Source organism: Chiloscyllium plagiosum, unplaced genomic scaffold, assembly GCF_037043375.1.
Source record: "Chiloscyllium plagiosum isolate Xiang-an unplaced genomic scaffold, Cpla_swu_hap1 HiC_scaffold_14, whole genome shotgun sequence".
Classification (NCBI taxonomy): Eukaryota; Metazoa; Chordata; class Chondrichthyes; order Orectolobiformes; family Hemiscylliidae; genus Chiloscyllium; species Chiloscyllium plagiosum.
In genome coordinates, this window is record NW_028270152.1 from 33979201 (window position 1) to 34001681 (window position 22481).

At 38.6% G+C, this 22481-nt stretch overlaps 1 protein-coding gene across 8 annotated transcripts in view; it reads right to left on the bottom strand.

Moving 5' to 3' along the window:
* wnk2 (WNK lysine deficient protein kinase 2) overlaps positions 1-22481 on the bottom strand; it is a 172447-nt gene that overhangs the window by 122316 nt on the left and 27650 nt on the right. For all 8 annotated transcript variants that reach the window (XM_087994281.1, XM_087994277.1, XM_087994280.1 and 5 more), the window contains exons 2-3: positions 7294-7466; positions 930-1150 (exon numbers count right to left, since the gene is read on the bottom strand). In XM_087994281.1, coding sequence (XP_087850407.1) covers positions 930-1150; positions 7294-7466 — 394 coding nt within the window. The remainder of the gene's footprint in view (positions 1-929; positions 1151-7293; positions 7467-22481) is intronic.

Below are 22481 nucleotides of genomic sequence, written 5' to 3' on the forward strand. Positions count from 1 at the left end.
GGCCAGACCACACCTGAATGAAATAAAATTCTCAAGATATACTTGTCTTACAGGGTGCAACAGTTTGATAAGATTGATTCCTGTGATGGGAGGATTGCCTATGAGGAGACTGAGGAGAATGGACTTCTATGTCCAGTTTCCAAGAATGAGTAATGATTTTATTTAAATATACAATTTTCTAACAAGATTTGACAGGGTAGATTCTGCAAGACAGTTTCCTCTACCTGGAGAATATATAACTTAGACCATAAGACCTAGGAGCGGAAGTAAGGCCATTCGGCCCATCGAGTCCACTCCGCCATTCAATCATGGCTGATGGGCATTTCAACTCCACTTACCCGCATTCTCCCCGTAGCCCTTAATTCCTTGTGACATCAAGAATTTATCAATTTCTGCCTTGAAGACATTTAGCGTCCCAGCCTCCACTGCACTCTGTGGCAATGAATTCCACAGGCCCACCACTCTCTGGCTGAAGAAATGTCTCCGCATCTCTGTTCTGAATTTACCCCTTCTAATTCTACGGCTGTGTCCACGGGTCCTAGTCTCCTCGCCTAACGGAAACAATTTCCTAGCGTCCACACTCTCCAAACAATGTATTATTTTGTAAGTTTCTATTAGATCTCCCCTTAATTTGGAGGCAGTCTTCCAGGATATAGGAACTTCTATTTTAGTTTGAGAAAGGCAGAGGTTTCTTCAGATGTTTGTGAATCTTTTAAACTGTCTCCCCCCAGAGGAGTGAGAATTCTCATTTGCTGTGAATATAAGATCTGCCATCTTTTTTTTCAAATCTTACAGATCAGGTAAGAAAGTGCTGTTGAGATTACTGCTCAGTCTGATCATAAATGGTAGAACAGGTTTAAGGGAATGTATGTCATATGTCTTTGTTTATTTTATGTAACACAAATTTGAAGGAACTATCAGGAATTTACCTATAACACTTTTGGCAAAAGAGGCACGCTTTAGAGTTGCAAGACCCAAATCTCCTATCTTCACCGATCCAGTGGGCCCAGTAATAAAAATATTATCACATTTTAAATCCCGGTGAATAATTGGTGGAGTTCTCGTGTGTAGAAAATATAATCCTTTCAATATCTGCCGACACCAGCTTCGCATCACCTTTGCTTTCATCACTTTAAATCTTTTTAAATATCTGCAAATACAAAAATATTATACACAGATTTAGTTACATGCATAATCAAAATTAAAATAGCAATTGTAAACATCTCCGGCATATTTGAAACCATTTAAAGCTATGCATGATAAGGCAGTTGTAATAAATATTATAGAACAAGACTTTTTAAAACTATATTTGTACCTAGGATGCAGACATCATTTTTAAGGCCAATATTTATTGTTGGAAGTTGTTCTTGTTTAGAATGGGGTGAGTTTCTGGGCCACTTCAAAAGGTAGCCAGAATAAAGCACACTGTTGTGGATTTGGATCAAATAAGAACAGCAGATTTCCTTCTGTCAAAACAATATTAAATCACCAAATGGATTTTCTAATGACAATCCAATGGCTTAAAGGGGCTGAAATTTCAATCTGAAGTTAGGACCGCAACGTTGAATGCTTTATCAAGTCCTTACACCAAGTTGTATTGGAGCTTCTTGCCCAACAAGATTTTTAAAGATGGCAGTCCAGCTCCAGTGGCTGAAGATCCCATTAAGAAACCAGCTGGGGTGAGGTACTGCCAATTTAAAGAAGAACAAACAATATGGAAATGCCTTCTGATGAATGTTTCTAAATTTTTAAAATTCAAAACATTCACAGCTGCCAGGTCATCATGATGGATGATCATCATGATGGTCAGCTCCCTTACTGGACGGTCAATGGCTGCAGTTGTATTTCATCAACTATAGTGGGTGTTGCAGTTCACTTACCTGGATGTAATGTTCGCCACTCCTCTGCTGGAGTTTACCTCAATCTGGCAACTCATGTTCTAGCCTCAACAGGGCTACTATGCAAACTGGCTCTACATCCATTTGGTTCTACTATAATGAAACCTCTTGGCAGGTGACCAGCTTGCCAGAGGTAGTGGGAAATTGCCAGTCTAGCCACCTCTCTAAGCAAACAAAATTTCTGCAGACACAGGTTCACCAGTACTTATGCAAACTGTTTTATTCCAGATAATTCCAGTTAGAGTCATAGGGATGTACGTCACGGAAACAGATCCTTCAGTTCAATTCATCCATGGTTATCAGGTATCTTAAATTAATCTAGTCCCATTTGCCAGCATTTGGCCCATATCTCTCTAAACTCTTTTTATTCATATACCCTTTCAGATGCCTTTTAAAGATTTATAATTGTACCAGCCTCCACCAACACACACACCCCCTGTGTGAAAACATTGCCCCTTAGTTCCCTTTTAAATCTTTCCCCTGTCACTTTTAAGCTATGTCTTCTAGTTTTAGACTCCCCTCCCCTGGGGAAAAGACCTTGACTATCCACCCTATTCATATCCTCATGATTTTATAAACTTCTATAAGGTCACCCCTCAGCCTATTCAGCTTCTCCCTATACCTCAAACCCTCCAACCTCGGCAACATCCATGTAAATCTTTTCTGAGCTCTTTCAAGTTTCACAACATCATTCCTATAGCCAAAAGACCAGGATTGAACTGCTGTGATGGTCTCTGGAATATTACTCCTGCCCTCCTGATTACATGTTTATTGGCATAACTTATGCCATCATATTAGATAAATTTATTCATTTCTCTTGAAAGTTTGTTAATCAAAAATAACCGAGCCATTCCCAACTCTGAATTTCACCAGTAACCCTACACCTTACAAAGCCAAAATTCAAACTGATACAGGATTGCCTAAGTGTTGCACATTACATCAAGCCTTATATCTATAAGCAAGTGAAAAAGGGTAATTAGGTTAGGGCAATGAAAGCTGTCCAGGCAACAGCACCCACATCCCTCAGACAAATTACAATGGTACATAAGACAGTGAAGATTTAGTAAGCCAGAATCATTTGTACTCTTCAAATACATCATCTTTGCCCTTTAGCAGCCAAAGAGACTCAAGTTCAATTCCTTGCTTGTACAAAGTGAGTTGATCAGACATGAGGTAGCAAGTGGCTCGAAACAATAATATTTTGCAGTTTTTGGCTAGGGAAGGGACACGCGAGATGGATCATCAGTACCCTTGGAAATGTACGTCTGTAAATTGAAGAAAGGTCAGACAAAACTAGAAAACATATTTATACCAATTTAACATTTAGTTACTTGATATATTAATATTTGTCTTGAAGTAATACTTTAGCATAGGGACGAAATGCCAAAATGTCTTTATTTATCATATGAGCCTAGAAATTTTAGCTCAGGTAAATATTCTTTGTTAAGAGCAACATTTAGTAGCTAAGACTTCACTGTGGATTTGACAATTAGTATTTTTGCTTCATATCAGTAGAATTAAAAAGTGCCCACTGCTTGAAGTCAAATACTGTAACAACAAATGCTACCTCTGCAATCACAGTATAAATTCTGATTACTGTCATCTGCACTCTTGATAATTATTACAGTTGATTAATTACTTCATCTAACATATTGTAACACTGCATCCAGAACACAGTTTGGGGTCTCATTGGCTAGAATGTTCTTCATGCATTCTTCACTTGCCTCTGTCCAGGGACGACAAACATTTCTCTAACATGCAGCCTCTATTTTTACCCATACAAAGCTTTATTTACATTTCAAACTTACTACACTCCAGAGGTCATTATGTTCTATTTCAGTTTAAATAACATTTGCTTTTCATTAGAATAGCAAAACATCACACTTCAATGATCTCTCATTAACGAAACAGACACCATAGATTGATTTTAGCAGAATACTGCCATATTTAATTCTGTAATTGAGGAAGGTAAAAAAAATTAAAAAGCCAGTTAGCAATAGTTAATAATACTGTGCAACCTCAAAATCTGAAATTGAAATAGTGTTTGAAATGCTTAGCAAATCTAACAATGATCAAGACAGAAGACACTGCGAGAACTGCTGCATATTTTCATCATTTACTACAGAAAAACTCTGGATCAATGCACAATGGAACTAATTGTTGCATTTAGAAAAATTGAAATGTTCAAATGTTCCTAAGTAAATGCAAAAGCAGAGATAATATTGACCAAATTTTCATTTCTTCCTGCCTTGGTGCAGGAATCACAGGTATCCATCACCTTCTCCCTTTCCTTCTTTTGTTGACCAGCAAGAGCAAGATAGGGAAATAAACAGTCTGCAGAGGCAGAAATGATGGTACAATCAGACAATTACGCTTTCACCATTACAGGGCAACCCCTGTATCCACGGATCCAGTTACTGCGGCCCGGACATGTTAGAGGGAACATTCCAGAACCAGGGGGCTGCCGGGGAGGTACATTTTCAATTTAAATTAAGCAGAGGTGGGTGGGGTTTGCTCCTATCCACAGTTTCGGGCTTCCGCAGTAGGTCTTGTAATATGTCCCCAACAGGTATGGAGGCAGGGTTTGGGGAATGGACATGACTGTATTTGAATTGGATCATTCTAGAAAAGTTGGAGGAAAGACTCCAAAACAACTGGTGTCCTTAAAGAATTTTCAATTTAAAGATATTTGCCTTGGATTTCCAGAATGAAAATCAATTTTTCAGTTCGAGAAAATATCCACCTTTTTAATTCCAAAAATTAAATTTAACCTCTTGAATGTTACATTTTATTGCACAGTGAATGATGATCAAGGCTAGTATTGAGATGAAAGGAGTTAAAAAGGAGAGAGATCACAAAAATCAAGTGGTAAAGGATAAGGAAGAGATTAACTGAACAGAGGTAACAGTGCATGGGGGAAGAATTAACTAACACTAGGGCAGAGGTCAATTTCCCTTTCAGTTTAACAGGAAGCTGTATTGTACCACCAACCAACTGTAACCTTCACAGGCAGGAGGGATGAGAGAGAAGACAGCACAGATTTGTTACCACTACAGAGTGGGGTGGATGTTGAATTTCTTCTCTAAGAGGCTGGTGAAGACATGTAGTGGGAGATATATACACATGTGTGTACATATACACAGCGCATCTCAGTTGGAATATCATCCACAGACAGGAGTTCAGCTTCTCCATCAACAGCGATATTAAGCTTTACCCCTCCACCACCTCACGTGGTTCTTCTACAGCTCAAGACAAGACTACTTGCCCACATATGTATCTTAATATGTAATTTACTTCAGTTAAATATTGGCAAGATTAAAATCAAACAAAATTTCAACCCTTGCCACTCATTCCATATTCTCAAGCAATTATCAACTCAAGCTAATCCAGATAGTTGAATAAGGGCTTGGAAACAACGTATTCAGCCTTTGCTCTTTTATCCTGTCCATAGCAAATAGCACCATTTTTACGTTCAAACCATCACTAACCTCAACTATTAACTCAGACAGACAATCTGACCTATCTAGAAAGCTTCACAAATGCCTGTTACCTTCAGACTGAGACATATAAGAAGATAATCAGAGGGTTTGATAGGTTGGACAGAGAGAGCCTTTTTCCTCAGATGGCAATGGCTAATACAAAGGGACATAGCTTTAAATTGAGGGGTGATAGATACTGCCTGCAACAGCAATAGACTTTCCAATTTTAAAGGCATTTAAACAGTCATTGGATAGGCATATGGACAAGAATGGAATGGTGTAGGTTAGATGGGCTTCAAGATTGGTTCCACAGGTCAGCGCAAAATCGAGGGCCGAAAGGCCTATACTGCGCTTTAATGTTCTATGGACTGCTCCAATTTTACTAAATAGGGTCACAGACTCCTCTTCATAGCCTTTTGCTCATCCAAAACTCTGTTGCCTGAATTATAATCCTAAACTAAGTCGCATTTATCCATCATTGCTCTTGATCACCTGAATTAGGTTTTGAGGAACCTGGATCCTTTAACTACTTAAATCTCTTTCATGTCCTTCATTGCTGTAGCTTCCCCAAGTCCTTAGATGACCACCATGACATTCACCATTTCTCAATCTCCATTCCTCTGACAATGGCCTCTTGACAACTTTCTCACCAATGACATCATGCTTTTGGTCGCAAATCCCCTTGCTCTAAAATTTCCCCTTAAACACCTTCACTTCCTCTCCTCCCTTAAGATTCTAAACAACTATCCGTGTTCAAGCTTTTGACCATCTCATCTTTTGGCTCAAATTATGACTGTTTGAAATGCACTGCAAAACTTTTCTATGTTAAGAGCACTACACAGATGCAATTTACTCTTTCCTAGTTTTAGCTGTCATGGAGCAGCAATAGGTAAGTTTGTGAGAGATTGGTGAATTGAAAGCAGAAGGTGGAGTTTCTCAAAAAATGTAGTTTTATCATGAGGAAAATGGGTCAAGACCATCTCTCTCCTCAGATGTAGATAAGCCAAGAGGACAAGTATTTTATGTCTTCACTGGTAGTGTGGTGTGGCAAGACTAGTTTGCCCTTCATCCGGTGTCAAGAGGATAAAATTTCTTCTGAGTGAGCAGAGATCAGCTGATTTTCTGCTAATCAAGTGAAAAGGATTTACTTTCTGGATTTCTACACCAGATAAATGGTCTGCAAGAGTCAGCTACAGGGGATAGAGTTGTCATTGTTAAGACTTCCTTTTAGATGGAAGGATTTGTGCAATATGCAACTCATTCATTATTTTATGGTTATAACAGCAACTTAAATTCTCTTATCTTCACCAGCTTATTTACAATACTGGATCAGAGTGGTGCAAGGGCTTTTGCCCGAAACGTCGATTTTTCTGCTCCTCTGATACTGCCTGACCGGCTGTGCTTTTCCAGCACCACTCTATTCTAGACTGATTTCCAGCATCTGCAGTCCTCACTTTTGCCTTATTTACAATACTGGGCAACTCAGTTTGTGAGTTAGTATTTGCTTTTCTGATCTCAATTTCATCCCCAGCAATAGTATACAGTTTTTGATCTGTTCATACTTTATATTTATATAATGGAACATAATCTTGGACACCTCTGAATGGGACTTTTTTTTTGACATCCATAGGATTTTAGAGACTTTTTTTTTAACAAGTGGCCGTCATGTTGCATCACGCTTCAGTAACTAAATAGCAACATTGTCACTATAAAGCTACATTTCCTGCAGATGAAGTACCTTTAGAATCTTAAATCTACTCAATATTTTAATATGTATGGGGTTTTAGTTCTATTAATCAGCTTGGAAAAATAGATAACCACTAAGTTTGAACAACTTCATTTCCAGTGAGGATAACAAGGTGATGATTTATTTTAAAAATCTGCAATTAACATTTATTTTTACCATCAACACTTACGTTTTCAATGTTCCTGAGGTCATTAATTCAGTAACTAAAACAATGCATTTCTTCCCTTTCAGAGTACTTTCCCAAGAGTCATAAAATCGAACGATGTTGGGATGTTGCAATCCTTTAAGCATTTCTGCCTCCTCTCGAAATCGCTGACGCTCTGCCTTTGCAAGTTTTCTGTCCTGTGTTGAAAGTTACAAAAGAAATTTGAAAATCTAATTATAAGTTAAGAAATATACAACTAGTGTTTTAAATGCAACTAAACTGTTTTGCAGTACGTACACTAATTATGCTAAACCTATGAAGATCAAGTGCACACAATTTTGTTATTTTAATGGAACAATTTTATCTCTGGTTCTCACTGCGTTCACACGGCAGCTTCCAGTCTGAAAAACAGTTGCTGCAGTACAGGTTCGCTCACATTATTAGATTACTTAGTGTGGAAACAGGCCCTTCAGCCCAACAAGTCCACAACAATCCACCCAAACCCATTCCCCTACATTTACCCTTTCACCTAACAATACGGGCAATTTAGCATGGCCAATTCACCTAACCTGCACATTTTTGGACTGTGGGAGGAAACCAGAGCACCCGGAGGAAACCCACGCAGACATGGGGAGAATGTGCAAACTCCACACAGTCACTTGAGGCGGGAGTTGAACCCGGGTCTCTGACGCTGTGAGGCAGCAGTGCTAACTACTGTGCCACCGTACTGTCCACTAGTTGAAATTAAAATTTCATTTTCTAGACAGGAGTTATATACATGGGTTGACATGTTATGGTCAGCAAGACATGAAAACCATTCTACATCAACATTAAAGCTTTACAGTAAATGCATATTTAATATTCTAAACAAACCACAATCTAGAAACTGAGACTTTTAACCAACCATATTTAATGCGATTGTGCAGCCAGAGAAAACAATGATCTTAACATACAATTTTATAGAGTACTAATTCCATAATCAATACCTATAGTTAACTTGCCCCAGTTATCAAAAGGTGAATTTATTAAAGTTTAACTTCCAAATGCCACTTTCAGTACCATCAGGTCACATACGTTAAAAAAGTACATTTCAAGCACTGCAAAACTTTGAGTAGAATTTCTAATAAATTCCAGAACTGATGAAAACACAAACTTTTCAAAGTTTGCTAGTTCTTAAGATTTTAATTAACATTGGGAAGAAATTGCTCCATATTTTCCTGCAGCTTTGTAATGTATCCAACAGAATGTTCAGCTACCACAAATTGAGTTGGCCATCAGTGTGATGAATCTCCAGTCTTCAGTCATGCTTTTTCATCCTTTTTTCAATGTCTCCCATTTTGAGGAATCTAACTTTGCCTTCTGTGCTGAGAAGACTTCCAAGCCACCAAAGTTATTTTTCCAGTGCTCTGGTTTTCAGAGTCAAACATTAAATTTAAAATATTTTGACAGCTTTTTATTGAAATAGTTGACCAACTTTTACATAATTGATTTTATAACATGGATTTGTTAGACTTCATGAATTTGCAATGAACAAATTGTATAATCAATGTCAGATCTTAAATAAGAGTGTCAGCACAAGCTGAAGGCATCCTACAGTAACTATTTATTTTAGTACAATATCTCAAATCAAACACAGTCTCCATAACATATAATTATATAGTTCCTGGAGACTGGAGAAATTTTTATTTCTTTTTCAGCTTTTCAACAGCACGTAATTTAGTTTTCCTACCACTCAGTAGGACACTTTCAGGGTTACTTCCTTGCTTTCTTGTACTCTTAGGATTTTCCTTTTTTCACATTCACAAGATGTGGACGTCACTGAACATATTTTGCCTATCCCAGTTAAGAGTTAACCACATTAATGAACGCTGTACAATAGTTAAAAGAATAGACATGAGACTCATATTTTAAAAGGCAGCATTTAATGCTAAAATGGTTGCAAACTTTTGTTAAAACAAATGATTACAGACTCAGAAAATTCTGATAATCTTTTAAATGGATATCTGAAGACATGATGGTCAAAAGAGTGACAATATACATTCTAAGCGTCAGGTATTAAAATAAACAATGTTGAGAGAAACGTCAATATGTCAGTATCCCATTGTTGACTAAGGTGCTTATGAGATTGTTAAAACTTACTCAGTAATGCAGGAGAAAGCGAGGACTGCAGATGCTGGAGATCAGAGTCGAGAGTGGGGCGCTGGAAAAGCAGAATGGGTCAGGCAGCATCCGAGGAGCAGGAGAAGTGACCTTTCAGGCATAAGGAATGAGGTAGGATCAAGAATGAATCATTCCTCACGAAGGGCTTTTGCCTGAAACATTGATTCTCCTGCTTCTTGGATGCTGCCTGACTCATTCTGCTTTTCCAGCACCACACAACTCCTCGGTAATGCACCACACTGAACTGCCAACCCAGCTGATGTGCATAATCTTCTAACTCAGAAGCAAAAAAGATGCCAATATTCAAGTTTTACAACCAGGACTCTAAATTTTAAATAATCATGCTATCTTAATGTGTCAGCATGCAGTTCCTACACTAACAGGCCAAAAAACAAGCTCTATAGTCTTACATCTTGTAAGGCCAGCATAAACTGGCATAAAATGGCTAATCTCCTGCAGTTTTGTTCACAATTAAACGCATAAAATGGTGTATCTTTTAGTAGTGTTTTTCAAAAAGGTAGATGGGTATACCTGGACAGCTTTCACAATAGTTTACTCTGTGGTACCAGGACTGAATAATAGGTATTAGTACTATTTAACAATCATAAAGAAGACATGACCAAAGTCAGTCACTGAAGTGTTACTAACGATAATTGAAAAGGCACGACAGAAACAAAACCTGTGAACAATGTTGCAGATAGGCATACATCCTGTCACCTTTTGCAATTATAAATTACTATGTGAATATTTGTAATGTAAGTTGCCAATATATAAACATTATAATTACATAAAAATAAAACAAAGACCTGCAGATGGAGCTCTGAAACAAAAACAGAAATTACTGATGAAACACGGGTAGTCTGGCAGCATGTGGGAAGAAAGCAGAGTTAACGGTGACTCCACCTTCAGAACTGATGTTTTGTGATACTTCAGAAATCCGTTTTTGCTTTAACATGTCCATTTTAAAAGAGGAAATATTCTCAAAAGCTCAACTGCATGAGTAAGTCTTTATTGTTAGCACAGTCAACTTGCCAGTATACTCTGTAGATTAGGTTGCATATTTAAGCGATGCTGTTGTTCACACAAGGAACCAACTTAGAATATTCAACTGCAAAGTATTTTTAAAAATAAAAGGTGGTGGCAGTTATGTTACTTTCATATTGGTTATAACCACAGGCTATTTCCAGTTTAAGCATTTGTTGTTTCTCAGAAAATCTTCAATGCCCCAAATTATCATTTGTGGAAACATGCCATCACATGAGGTGAATACTTCAGGGTAATTGTTGATATTTCGAGTTTCTAAGATAATAATTTAAATGTAATGTTTAAAGCTTTTACATATTCAAGTCCCAATCCAGGATATCAGCACAACAATTAGGGCTGGCATTCAAGTGCAGTACTGAGAGACACTGCACTGTCAGAGTGTCTGACTTTATGTCACCTCAAGAGGAAACATCTTAATAAACAAGTAACAAGGTTGAGGATCTTATGACCAATAGTCCAGCTTGTAGCAAGCAGTGAGAGGGAATTGTAGCTATTTTTGTCTCAACAATAATTGCTGAACCTTTATGATGAATGAATTCATTATGCAATTTAGTAATATATCTTCCAAAAAAATTGTTTTGTCAATCCTGGTGCAAAATCGGTAAGTTCATGTTAGATAAAAATAGAACCAAAATATGGCAAGGCGTGGCTGTTTCTCAAAGACATGATGGCAGTGAGTTGAGCTTGAAGACCACAGAAAGAATCAGAGATGAAATGCTGAATTATGCAAGGGTTGCCTGCACATTGAAAGTAGCAATGTTAAACAGCTGGGTTTATCTATTTCTCAAGTGTTTGAGATAACTTACCCTTCACAGTAATCAATTGTAATCAGAGCAATTTTCAGAACCAAAAGTAACGATCTTAAGCCCATTCACGCATTTGCGAAATATACATTGAAAACAATTTTCAGGGTAATGATTATCTCACAGACAACTTTGATGTGAACTATTTTAATACCAAGCTTTCATAGTAAATAAACAATTGCTATGTAATAGCAATACAAGTGGTATGGGCCAGTAATATAATGCACCATCAACCTAAAAAGACATCTTATCACAAAAATTAATAACGTTGTTTATGAATGTCAATGCTGGTGTGATACTAGGTGTAAATACCTCACATTTCAGATCAAACAGTATACCCCTTTGGCTGTTCACAGCAAGATACTGACTGTACTCAAACAACCCACCTTTGCAAAAGTCAAGTGTTCAACATTAAATGCGATTCTATGATTGGATAAAATTTATTATATAATGCCGAATGTTCAAAGAATTATGCTGACAATCAATTTAGGATTGTCAGGTTTGCAGCATTGCATCTGCCTACTACATTCCCTCTAAGCTGCATGGCTGCCACTCCAACAGTCCATACACACCAATGCTTGCAAATGCATTCATTTCAAGTTTCGCCAGCCACTGCTATGTACAGACTTGAGGTTCGCACTGCAGCTAGAGAAATTATAGGGAACGTAGCATGCATATACTTGAAGCTACATATAAGGCCATGTTCTTTACAGGCAGAGATAACACGCAAACACAGCTATTTAGTTCAATTAAAATAGGTGCCAACAGCTGTACTCTAGCTCATTTTTCAGTGCAAATGCCTACGTTGAACCTAAAATTTGAACAAAGCTTAGCTTTTTAACTGCCAGTCACCATCTAACTAGGGCATTCTCCATGGGAGCATCTCTACCAAAGTCAACCTAACAATCAACACCCTCCTCATACCATAAATTATATTTTCCCTTTATATTGGTATTTGTAAATTTTCCTCATGAAAGGGTTTTTATAAGATGTGCCTTTTGACAGCAATTCACAAATTCTTAAAGTCTTACATGGTGTTATTTTTGTGTAAATAGTTTTCAGGACTAACCTAACGTACACAATTTCACTCAATATATGTGAATATATGGGGTTAAGTGTGAAGTTATCAATTTTGGTCAGAAGATTTACAAGGCAGGTTATTATATGATGGAGAGAAACTTCAAAATGCTTCGGTGGAGAGGGATCTGGATGTCTTCCTGCACAAATCTCACAAAGCTAGCCTGTAGGTACAGCAGCTAATAAAGAGGCAAATGGAATTTTGGCTCATTGCTAAAATAATATACAAGTAGGCAAGTATTGATGCAAATGTACACAGCATTACTGAAACCACATCTAGAGTACTACATACAGTTTTGATCCTCTCATTTGAACATGATGTAGACAATACCTGAGAAAGGAGCAGCGCTCTGAAAGCTTGTGATTTCAAATAAACTTGTTGGACTATAATCTGACATTGCGTGACCTCATTAGAGGATATGATTGCATTGGAAGCAGTTTAGTGGAGTTTCATTAGATTAATTCCCGAGGTGAAAGAAGTCTTTTGAAGATGGATCAAACAGTTTAGATCTATAATTTCTAATGTATAGAAAGATGAGAGAGATTTAATCGAGGTATATAAGGTGTTTAAGGGGATTGACAAAGTTGACACAGAGCAGATGATTCTTCCCTATGGAGCAATTTTGAACTTACAGGTTAGTTTTAGACTAAGGGGTGGCAGATTTAAAATGTAGTTGAAACCATAAGATTCAGGTGCAGAATGAGGCCATTAGACCTGTTAAGTCTACTCCACCTTTCAATCATGGCTGAATGATCCCATTCTCCTGTGTCCTCCCAGTAACCTTTGATCCCCTTGCTAATCAACAAACAGCCTTAAATACACTTCATGACTTGACCTCCACAACCTTCTGCAGTGATGAGTTCCACAGATTCACCATCCTCTGACTGAAGAAATTCCTCATCTCAATTCTAAAGGGTCATCGCTTCACTGAGGCTGTGCCTTCAGCTCCTGGTCTCTCCTCCCAATGGAAGCAGCTTCTCCACGCCTACTCTATCCAGGCCTCTGAGAATCCTATAAGTTTCAATCAGATTCCCCCCTCTCATCCTTCTAAATTCTAAGTACAGAACTAGAGGTTTCAATTGCTCCTCATATGACAAATCATTTATCCTCATAATCATTCTTGTAAACTTCTTCTGAATCCCCTCAATGGCCAGCGCATGATTCCTTAGATACAGGTCCCAAAACTATTCACAATATTCCAAATGTGTTCTCACCAGAGTCTTACACAGCCTCAGCAGAACATCTTTATTCTTGCATTCTAGTCTTCTCGAAACGAATGCTAACATTCCTAACTGCCAACTGCATGTTATCCTTACGAGGTTCCAAAACCAGGATTCCTAATTCACTTTGTGCTTCAGATTTCCAAAGTCTCTCCCCATACAGAAAACAGTCCATGGCTCTATTCTTTCCAATAAAGTGCATAAACTCTCACTTTCCCACATTTGCATTCCAACTGCCACTTGTTTGCTCACTGACCAAGTCCGTCTGCAACCTCTCCACCACCTCAACACTCCTTGCCCCTTGCCTGTGTATCATCTGCAAACTTAGCAAAAATGACCTCCGTTCTTCTGCTCAGATCATAAATGGATAACATGAACAGCTGCCCTGAAGAGTTCCACTAGTCACTGCCATCCTGAAAAGACAACTTTATGCCCAATCTCTGGCTTTTGCCAGTCAATCAATCCTCTACCCATGCCAGTACCTTGTGCTTAATATCATGGGCTCATTTATTTAGCAGCCTCCTGTGACACACCTTATCAAAAGCCTTCTAGAAACTCATAGTATAGGCTCTCTTGTCTAAATTGCTCATTACCTCCTCAAAGAATTCTAACAGATTTGTCAGGCATGATCTTCCCTTGACAAAACCATGCTGATTCAGCCCTATTTTACAGTGCACTTCCAAATATTCCACAATCTCATCCGAAATCATATTCTACCAATGACTGAAGTCAGACTAACTGGTCTATAATTTTCCACCTCCTGCCACCTCCCTTCTTAAGCAGAGGTATTACATTACTCATTTTCCAATCCTCTGGGACCCTCCCCATCTCCAGCAATTCCTGAAAAAATCACTCCCAATGCCTCCAATATCTCCTCACCTATCTCCCTCAGAATCCTAGGGTGTAGCCCATCTGGATGAGTGACTTACCCACTTTCAGACTTTTCAGCTTCCACAGCATCTTCTCTTCGGTGATGGCCACTACAATCATCTTTGCACCTGACTCTCAAAGTTCTGGTACCTTTCACCATGAAGACTGATGCAAAGTGCCTTCTCAGTTCCTCCACCTCTTCTTTGTTTCTCATTGATTTCTCCAGACTCATTTTCCAGTGTTCCAATGTCCACTCTTGCTGGTTCTTGACTTTTATATATCTAAAGCAATCTCACAATCTTCTTCTATGTTACTAGCAACCTTACCACTATATTTTCATCTTCTGCCCACTTAATGCATTGAAGGGTCTTAACCGAAATGTCAACTCTCTTGGTCCTCGGATGCTGCCTGACTTGCTGTGCCTTTACCAGCACCAGGCTTTATCAACTCTGATTTCTCCAGCATTTGCCTCTTTTTTAAAAACTTCCCAATCCTCTGGCTTCCCACATTGTATGTGTTTTCTTTTGCTTTTATGCTGTCACTGACTTCCCATGTTTATCAGGGTTGCCTCATACTCAGTGTGTTTCTTCTTCCTTAGGAGGAATTTCTGCTGTGCATCCTGAATTACCTCCAGAAAGTCCTACCACTGCTGCTCCACCCTCTTCCCTCTAGGCTTTGCTTTCAATCAACTCTGTCTAGCTCATTTCTTATGTCTTTGTAGCTACCTTTACCGTTACATCCAAATCAAACTTCTCCCTCTCGAACTGCAGGGTGAATTTTATCACATTACGGCCACTACTCCTTTGGGTATGCTTTACTTTAAGCTCCCTAATTAAGACTGCTTCACTTTAGGTCAGTAATTCCAGAATTGCCTGTTGTCTGGTGGGCTGCACCACAAGGTGATCTAATATACTATCTCAAACATTCCATAAATTCCTTTTCTTGGGATCTGCCACCAACCTGACTTTCCCAGTCCACTTGCACATTGAGGTCTCCCATGATTGGATAGTGCCTTTCTTACATGCCTTTAACATCTCCTGATTTATTTTCTATCCCGAATCCTGGCTACTGCTAGGAGGCCTCTACATCAGTCCCATCAGGTACAGTTCCTCAATCTACCCACAGACAGATTCAACACCTTCCGACCCTACATCACTTCTTGCTGTAGATTTAATTTTATTTCTTACTAACAAGGCAAACCTGCCATCTCTATCCATCTGCCTGTGCTTTTGACTAGATATTTAATTCCTAGCCCTGATTCACTTGCACCATGTCTCGGTGATGCCCACAAGATCTCACCCACCAATTGTATTCTGCACAACAAGCTCTTGTATCTTGTTTCACATACTACTCATATTTAAGTACAACATCGAACCCAAGACCACTGCCATCTCGAAGGGCAAGGGCAGTAGATACATGAGAACACTACCACCTGGAAGATCCCCTCCAACCCACTCACCATCCAGACTTAGAAATATATCACCATTCTTTAACTGTTGCTGGGGCTTCATAATCCCTCCTTAATGGCATTGTGGATCTACTGACAGCACATGGAGCACAGCAGCTCACCAACACCTTCTCTAGAACAACTAGGGACAGGCAATACATGCTGCCCAGCTAGGGACACCCACCTTATACAAATAAATGAAAAAAAAAACTTTCATCCTGCATTGAGGAGGAATTTCTTCTCTCAAAGGGTCTGTGGAATTCCAGGTTGAATAAAGTTTAGGAGCTAAGAGATTTTTAAAATTAGTAACAGCTTAAAAGATTTGGGGTTTGGAAGCAAAGTGGAGTTGAGGCCAAGATGAGGTCAGCTATGATTGTGTTAAATCATTGAAGGACTTGAGGGGCTGATTTGTCTACTCCTGCTTTTAACTATTTAGATCTTATGACTATGTTGGTAAAAGGGTGATGTTGTGATCTCACATGTAGAGAGAATATGCTAATGACCGAATAATCAGAATAATCGAACAGCAACCACTGAAGTCTAGATTACAGCATGTCATGTGTCAGAGTATAGTTTTTCTTTCTTGTAACAATAGTGATTGAACCTTCATGGTGAACCTGTTTGCTGAGCAATATTGTAATACATTTGTAAAGAAACAGGCACCACATTGGGTTAATGAGTTCTGGTGTGAGCTGGGTTAGTTTGTGTTCAGCAAACAGAGAGAGAGAAACAATACCATCTGTCAGATGAAATATTAAACAGAGATCTAAGGCCTTGCTTTGGAAGATGGAAAAGATATAATGCTATTTTTACAATGAAGAGCTAAGGAACAATCGTCTGGAGCATTTCACTATCAACTTCAGTTTTCCAAGTTGCAGTTAATCAATCCCACAAATACTTAGTTTTGGTTCAATAGTGAATAATATAACCAGTCCAAAGGGGAAAGCAGCTACCACAGAATGTTACCTTCTTCCAAGCAGACTATTTTCGAGAGTCTTATTTATGACATAAATCTCCCAGACACTTTAAGGATTTAGGATTACATTCTTCAGAAATACACACAATTAAGGAGTAGGAAACAGTATGTAGTACATGTCAGTTGTAACACAAAAACATAAATGAGACGATTTACAAATTTTACATTTTGTTAAAATAACAAACTGTATAATTGAAATGAATAGGTAAATCGCAAAGTCAAAAACTACCAAACCCAAAGAATCCAGTTGATATACAGACTTTCAGATTATACAGGAGTACCAAGGAGTATCTAAGATACCAATCAATATTTAAAATCAACTTTTACCTTAAAACCAGAGGGAATCAGATACTTCTCCCATTAGGGATAAACATACCTTTTAAAGTAGTATTATCTGATGGTTTCTGATACTTATGAAATTTTCAGTGGGTCTTACTTTTATGAAGTTCTGATCCTTTCTGCTTTTAAAACATGACAGCCAAGTCCCTCTCATTTTCATTTAATAGGACATGATGCAAACATTTTAACGTTTCACCTTAATTCTTTGGGGAAGATTCCTTTATGGAGTTGAGTTTTTATCAAATCAATTTGTTTCTGGTGTTTTATAACTGTTATATATGAAGATTTCTTTTATGACTTTCTTATCCTTTTCAATTTTAAACGAGATTTCTTTGTAAAATATTTCTCAATAAAAAATGTTCCATTTCTATGTCTTTAGTTTAAGTCATTTTTATTAATATGATGCTGATTTATAGATATTAAGTAATTGATATGATTGCTAGATCCTGGCATCTAATAGTATTCATATGATAAACAAAGGAATTCAAAGATCCTGATCAGGGATACCTCATGATTTACGGTTCTAGCATCCCTCCCTGCACTTAAACATGCAGCGGTCAAGAAAATCACCATAAAATTGCCAGTCTTCCTTTCTGGCATAGAAAGATTTGAAGCAAGGTGTCAAAAGTTTTTAGTTCAACTTGGAATTTAATGAGAAATTCATATCTTGCCAGACAATGCAGTCAAAATTATTTTTAAAATTAACATCCTGGTAAAATAAATGCAATATTGAATTCTACTAAAAAACATTAAGTTTAATTATGAAAATGTTTTGATGCTATGCTGCATCAGTCTTCAGCTTAAACATCTAGACACTTAAATACTGCCCAATGTAGCTTTTTGAAACAATACATTGCACTTGAGGCAGTATTTGCTTGCATCAATTACACATTAAGAAAAGATGTGTGTCACAGGTAAATATAATTCTCAATGTGGTTGCCATTTTCTAAATAATGCACCTTTTCTGATTTGGAAATTTGCAAGTAAAATGAATGTTTTTAATATGTTAACATCAGTAGCATAATTCATCATACTGTAGGTGGAGTGCAACCTTTCTAAATTCACTACATTCTACTAATTCTTGAACAAAGATTGACAGTCAGCAGACTTTTTATTTTTAAATTAACTTTTCTACTGAGTGAATGAGGGCACACATCATCTCTTTGGTCTAATGTAGTTTCTATTTAATTTAGATGAAGGTAACATTGATAAATGCCTCAAAGAAGAATTAATCTTCCTGACGATTGTACTTTTACAACAGAGGACGAATTTGCATTTACATAATCCTCAAATCATGAACTATGCTATGAGAAAATTCACAACTCACTTAGAAAGATGAAGGATTTATGACAGGATAAATAGGTTGGGCTTATTCTCATTGGAATTAAGAAGAATGAGACAGTATCTTTTTGAATTATCGAACATCTTGAGGAGACTTGACAGGATACATGCAGGGAGGTCAATTCCTCATGAAGGGAAGACTAGAACTGAGGAACACAAAGTAGTTTCCTTTTTAAAATAGCAAATAAGGATAAATATTTTCTCTCAGAGTCATTCATGAAATTCTCTTCCTTAGAACACAGTACAAGCTGGACCACTGAACTTAAGATAGAGTTTGATAGACTGGTGCCACATACACAGCGTATTTCAAATTCCAGGGCTTTTGTGGCACAATGGTAATGCCCCTACTGCTGAGTCAGAGCGCAGTTTAAGCCCTACTGCATATAATGATAAACCTGAATAGGTTGACTAGGAAATACCTATTCCAAACACCCAAGCACATAATCTCTTTTGTGCTATTTCATCCTGTCACCTCTGGTTGTTCCACCAATCACCCAAATCCTGTGTCCTCAGGCTATCAAACATGTAGTCACCAGAAACAGTGCTGCATATAATGTCATTTATGATTTTAAAAAGGCCTCCATTAATTCTCCACAGCTTTGTCAGTTCTAAAGGGAACACACAAGTCAACTTCTGCATTCTATCCATGTTACTACAATCCTTCATCTCTGGAATTATTCAATTAAATCTCAGGTAACCTCTCCAGAGCCTGCAGGCATTTCCTGAAGAACATTACCCAGAATTGGACACAACAATCCAGGTTAAGGTTAAGGAAAAATGTTTTTATTATATCCCTCAAACTGCCTTATAAAATCTTTCCTGCCCCCTTCTAAAAATTGTAAACAAACACCTATGTGTTTGAGTTCTTACATCGCTCCTTAATCTATTAATTCACATCTGTCACTTATCTTTCTTCCAAATTAAATGTATCTGTACTATACTACAAGCCAAAATGTTACAACACAGCTATAAAACAGATTTGACCAAATGTGTAGGATAAAAGAAAGCAAGACCAACCTAATCTGGCCAATTACCACCCTACCATCAACTCTTGAACATCAGCAAAGTGAGGGAAGCAACTGTCAATAGTGCCATTAGGCAACATTAGCTCCACATTAACCTACTCACATGGGGTCCACCAGAATCAATCAGCTCCTGACTGCATTACAGCTTTGGACAAAATATGGACAAAAGAGCTGAATTCCAGAGGGGTGGGTAACAATAACTGCTCTTGACAGTAAAGGCGTATTTGACAGGGCAAGGAATCAAGGGCATTTAGATGCCCTCCCACCCCTCCAAAAACAAAATATTGGTCAGAGTCATATCCAGCATAATCATCCGGCTCCCAACACATCATGACATGAGCTCAGACACATCAAGAGATAAGCACAGAACCATACAATCAGGAGGGAGTTGCCTTTGGAGTCCTCAACATTGATTCCAGACACCACGGATTCCCATGGCATTAAGTCAAACATGGTCAAAGACCGACCTGTCAATTACCATGTTACACCTCAGTGGATAAATCAGTTAAGTGATAAGCGCCATGTGGACAGAGTAGCAAGGGTGGCAAACGGACAGAATGAAGGACTTCAATGTCCGCCACCAACAGTGGCTTGACAGCAGCTGTACTGACCGAGCTGGTCGAGTCCTAAAGGACAGGTGGTGAGGGAACTAACAAGAGGGAAAATCATACCTGAACTTACCTTCAGGAAACCACCTAACAGATGCACCTGTCCATGACAGTGTTGGTAGAAGTGATTCCACATATTCCTTGTAGAGATGAAATTGTGTGGTGCTTCTTCGAATGTGCTAAATGAGACAGACTTCAAAGACATCTGGCAACTCAAGACGAGGTATCATGAGGTACTGTGGGCAATCAGCAATAGAATTATACAAATGGCTTAGCATATCTCATTCTTCCATTATCATCAAACCAGGCAATTAGTCCTGGCTCAATGAAGAATGCAGGAGGGTATGCCAGAAGCAACACCAAGCATATTAAAAAGGAGGTGTCAAATGAGGTGAAGAAATTGCACAAGACTACTTGGAGCCAAATAGCATAAGCAACAAGTGATAGACAGCCAACAGCTCAGATCTAAGCTCTGCTATCCTGCTATATCCAGTAATTGACTGTAATGGACAATTAAACAATTCACTGGAGGATGAAGTTCCACAAATATCCCCATCCTCAATAATGGGGGAGCACAGCATCTCATTGCAAAAGAAAAGGCAACAGTCTAAAGCTAGAAGTGCGAAGTGGATGATCCAACTCGGCCTCTGCCAGAAACCCCACTATTTCAGCCTTCAGCCAACTAAATTTACTCCACATGATAACAATAGTTGGAGGCACAGGGTACTGCAAAAGCGATGGCCCTGATAACATTCTGGAAATAGAACTGATGACTTGTGCTCCAGAACTTAGCAAACCCTGAGCTAGGTTGTGACTGTAGAGTTACAACACTGACATCCACCCAATCAATGTGGAAAATTGCCCAGTTATGTTGAGTATTCAAAAAGCAGGATGAATGACTGCACTTTCAGCAACATTCAAGACGCTTGACATCATCCTGAACAAAACAACCTGCTTTGTTGGCACTGCATTTGCAAGCATCCACCCTCTCCAACACTAAAGCTCAGTCGCGAAAGAAGGTACCATCAAGAAGTTGCATTACAGAAATTTAAAGATCCTTAGACAGCATGTAATGCATTCTCAGAAAGACAAGGGCAGCAGATACATGGTATCAATAACCTGCAAACTCCCCTCCAAGCCACTCACTATCCTGACATGGAACTATATTGCCAATCTTTCAATGTCACTGGATCCAAACCCTGGAACTCCCTCCCTAATGGAAGAAGAAGGAGGACGAAGAAGAAGAAGGAGGACGAAGAAGAAGAAGGAGGACGAAGAAGAAGAAGGAGGACGAAGAAGAAGAAGGAGGACGAAGAAGAAGAAGGAGGACGAAGAAGAAGAAGGAGGACGAAGAAGAAGAAGAAGGAGGACGAAGAAGAAGAAGAAGGAGGACGAAGAAGAAGAAGAAGGAGGACGAAGAAGAAGAAGAAGGAGGACGAAGAAGAAGAAGAAGGAGGACGAAGAAGAAGAAGAAGGAGGACGAAGAAGAAGAAGGAGGACGAAGAAGAAGAAGGAGGACGAAGAAGAAGAAGGAGGACGAAGAAGAAGAAGGAGGACGAAGAAGAAGAAGGAGGACGAGGACGAGGACGAGGAGAACGAAAGAAATAGAGACAGACCGACAGAAACACCAAGAGACAGCAAACAGAGACTGTGCAAGAAACATGTCGAGACAGAGCGTGAGCAACATGTAGACAGACACACACAGACAGCGAAAGATGCAGAATAAGAAAGGGAGACAGAGTTGGAAGAAGGGGTGGGGACGAGGGAGAGTGACAAGGTGGGCGGGGTAAAGGGGAAGGCTAGTTTGCAGGATTTTGAAAGTCTGAGTGCCCCGCTTTCTCTACTTCTGTAAAAAATAGCTACTTAAAACCAACTCAAAAGTTGCTGCTAGGCGGTTTATTTTCAATTCAAAGGTAGCTGGTGCAAACTAATCTCAACTGTATCAAACCCATCTTTCTTCAAAGTTCCATACTGCAGTGTAACCAATTAGTGAACTCAAGGTATTGGAGTAAGTTAAAATAAAACATATTCACTCTTTGCAACACAGTAGTCTAAACTTCATATAACCCGACAGGTATCTTCCATTTAGTCTCTTGAAATTACTTCATCAGTCATTAAGATCATGGTTCATCTGATTATAGTCTCGTCTCCTTTTCCCTAGTTGCTCCCCTGTAGTGCTTTGTAGATCACAAATCTATCTCAGCCTTGAATATATTGAATGATCTCGTCTCCATCTCTCTCTAGGATAGAGATTTCCAAAGATAATCCTTGCAAAGAAATTCCTTATCACTGTCTTATACA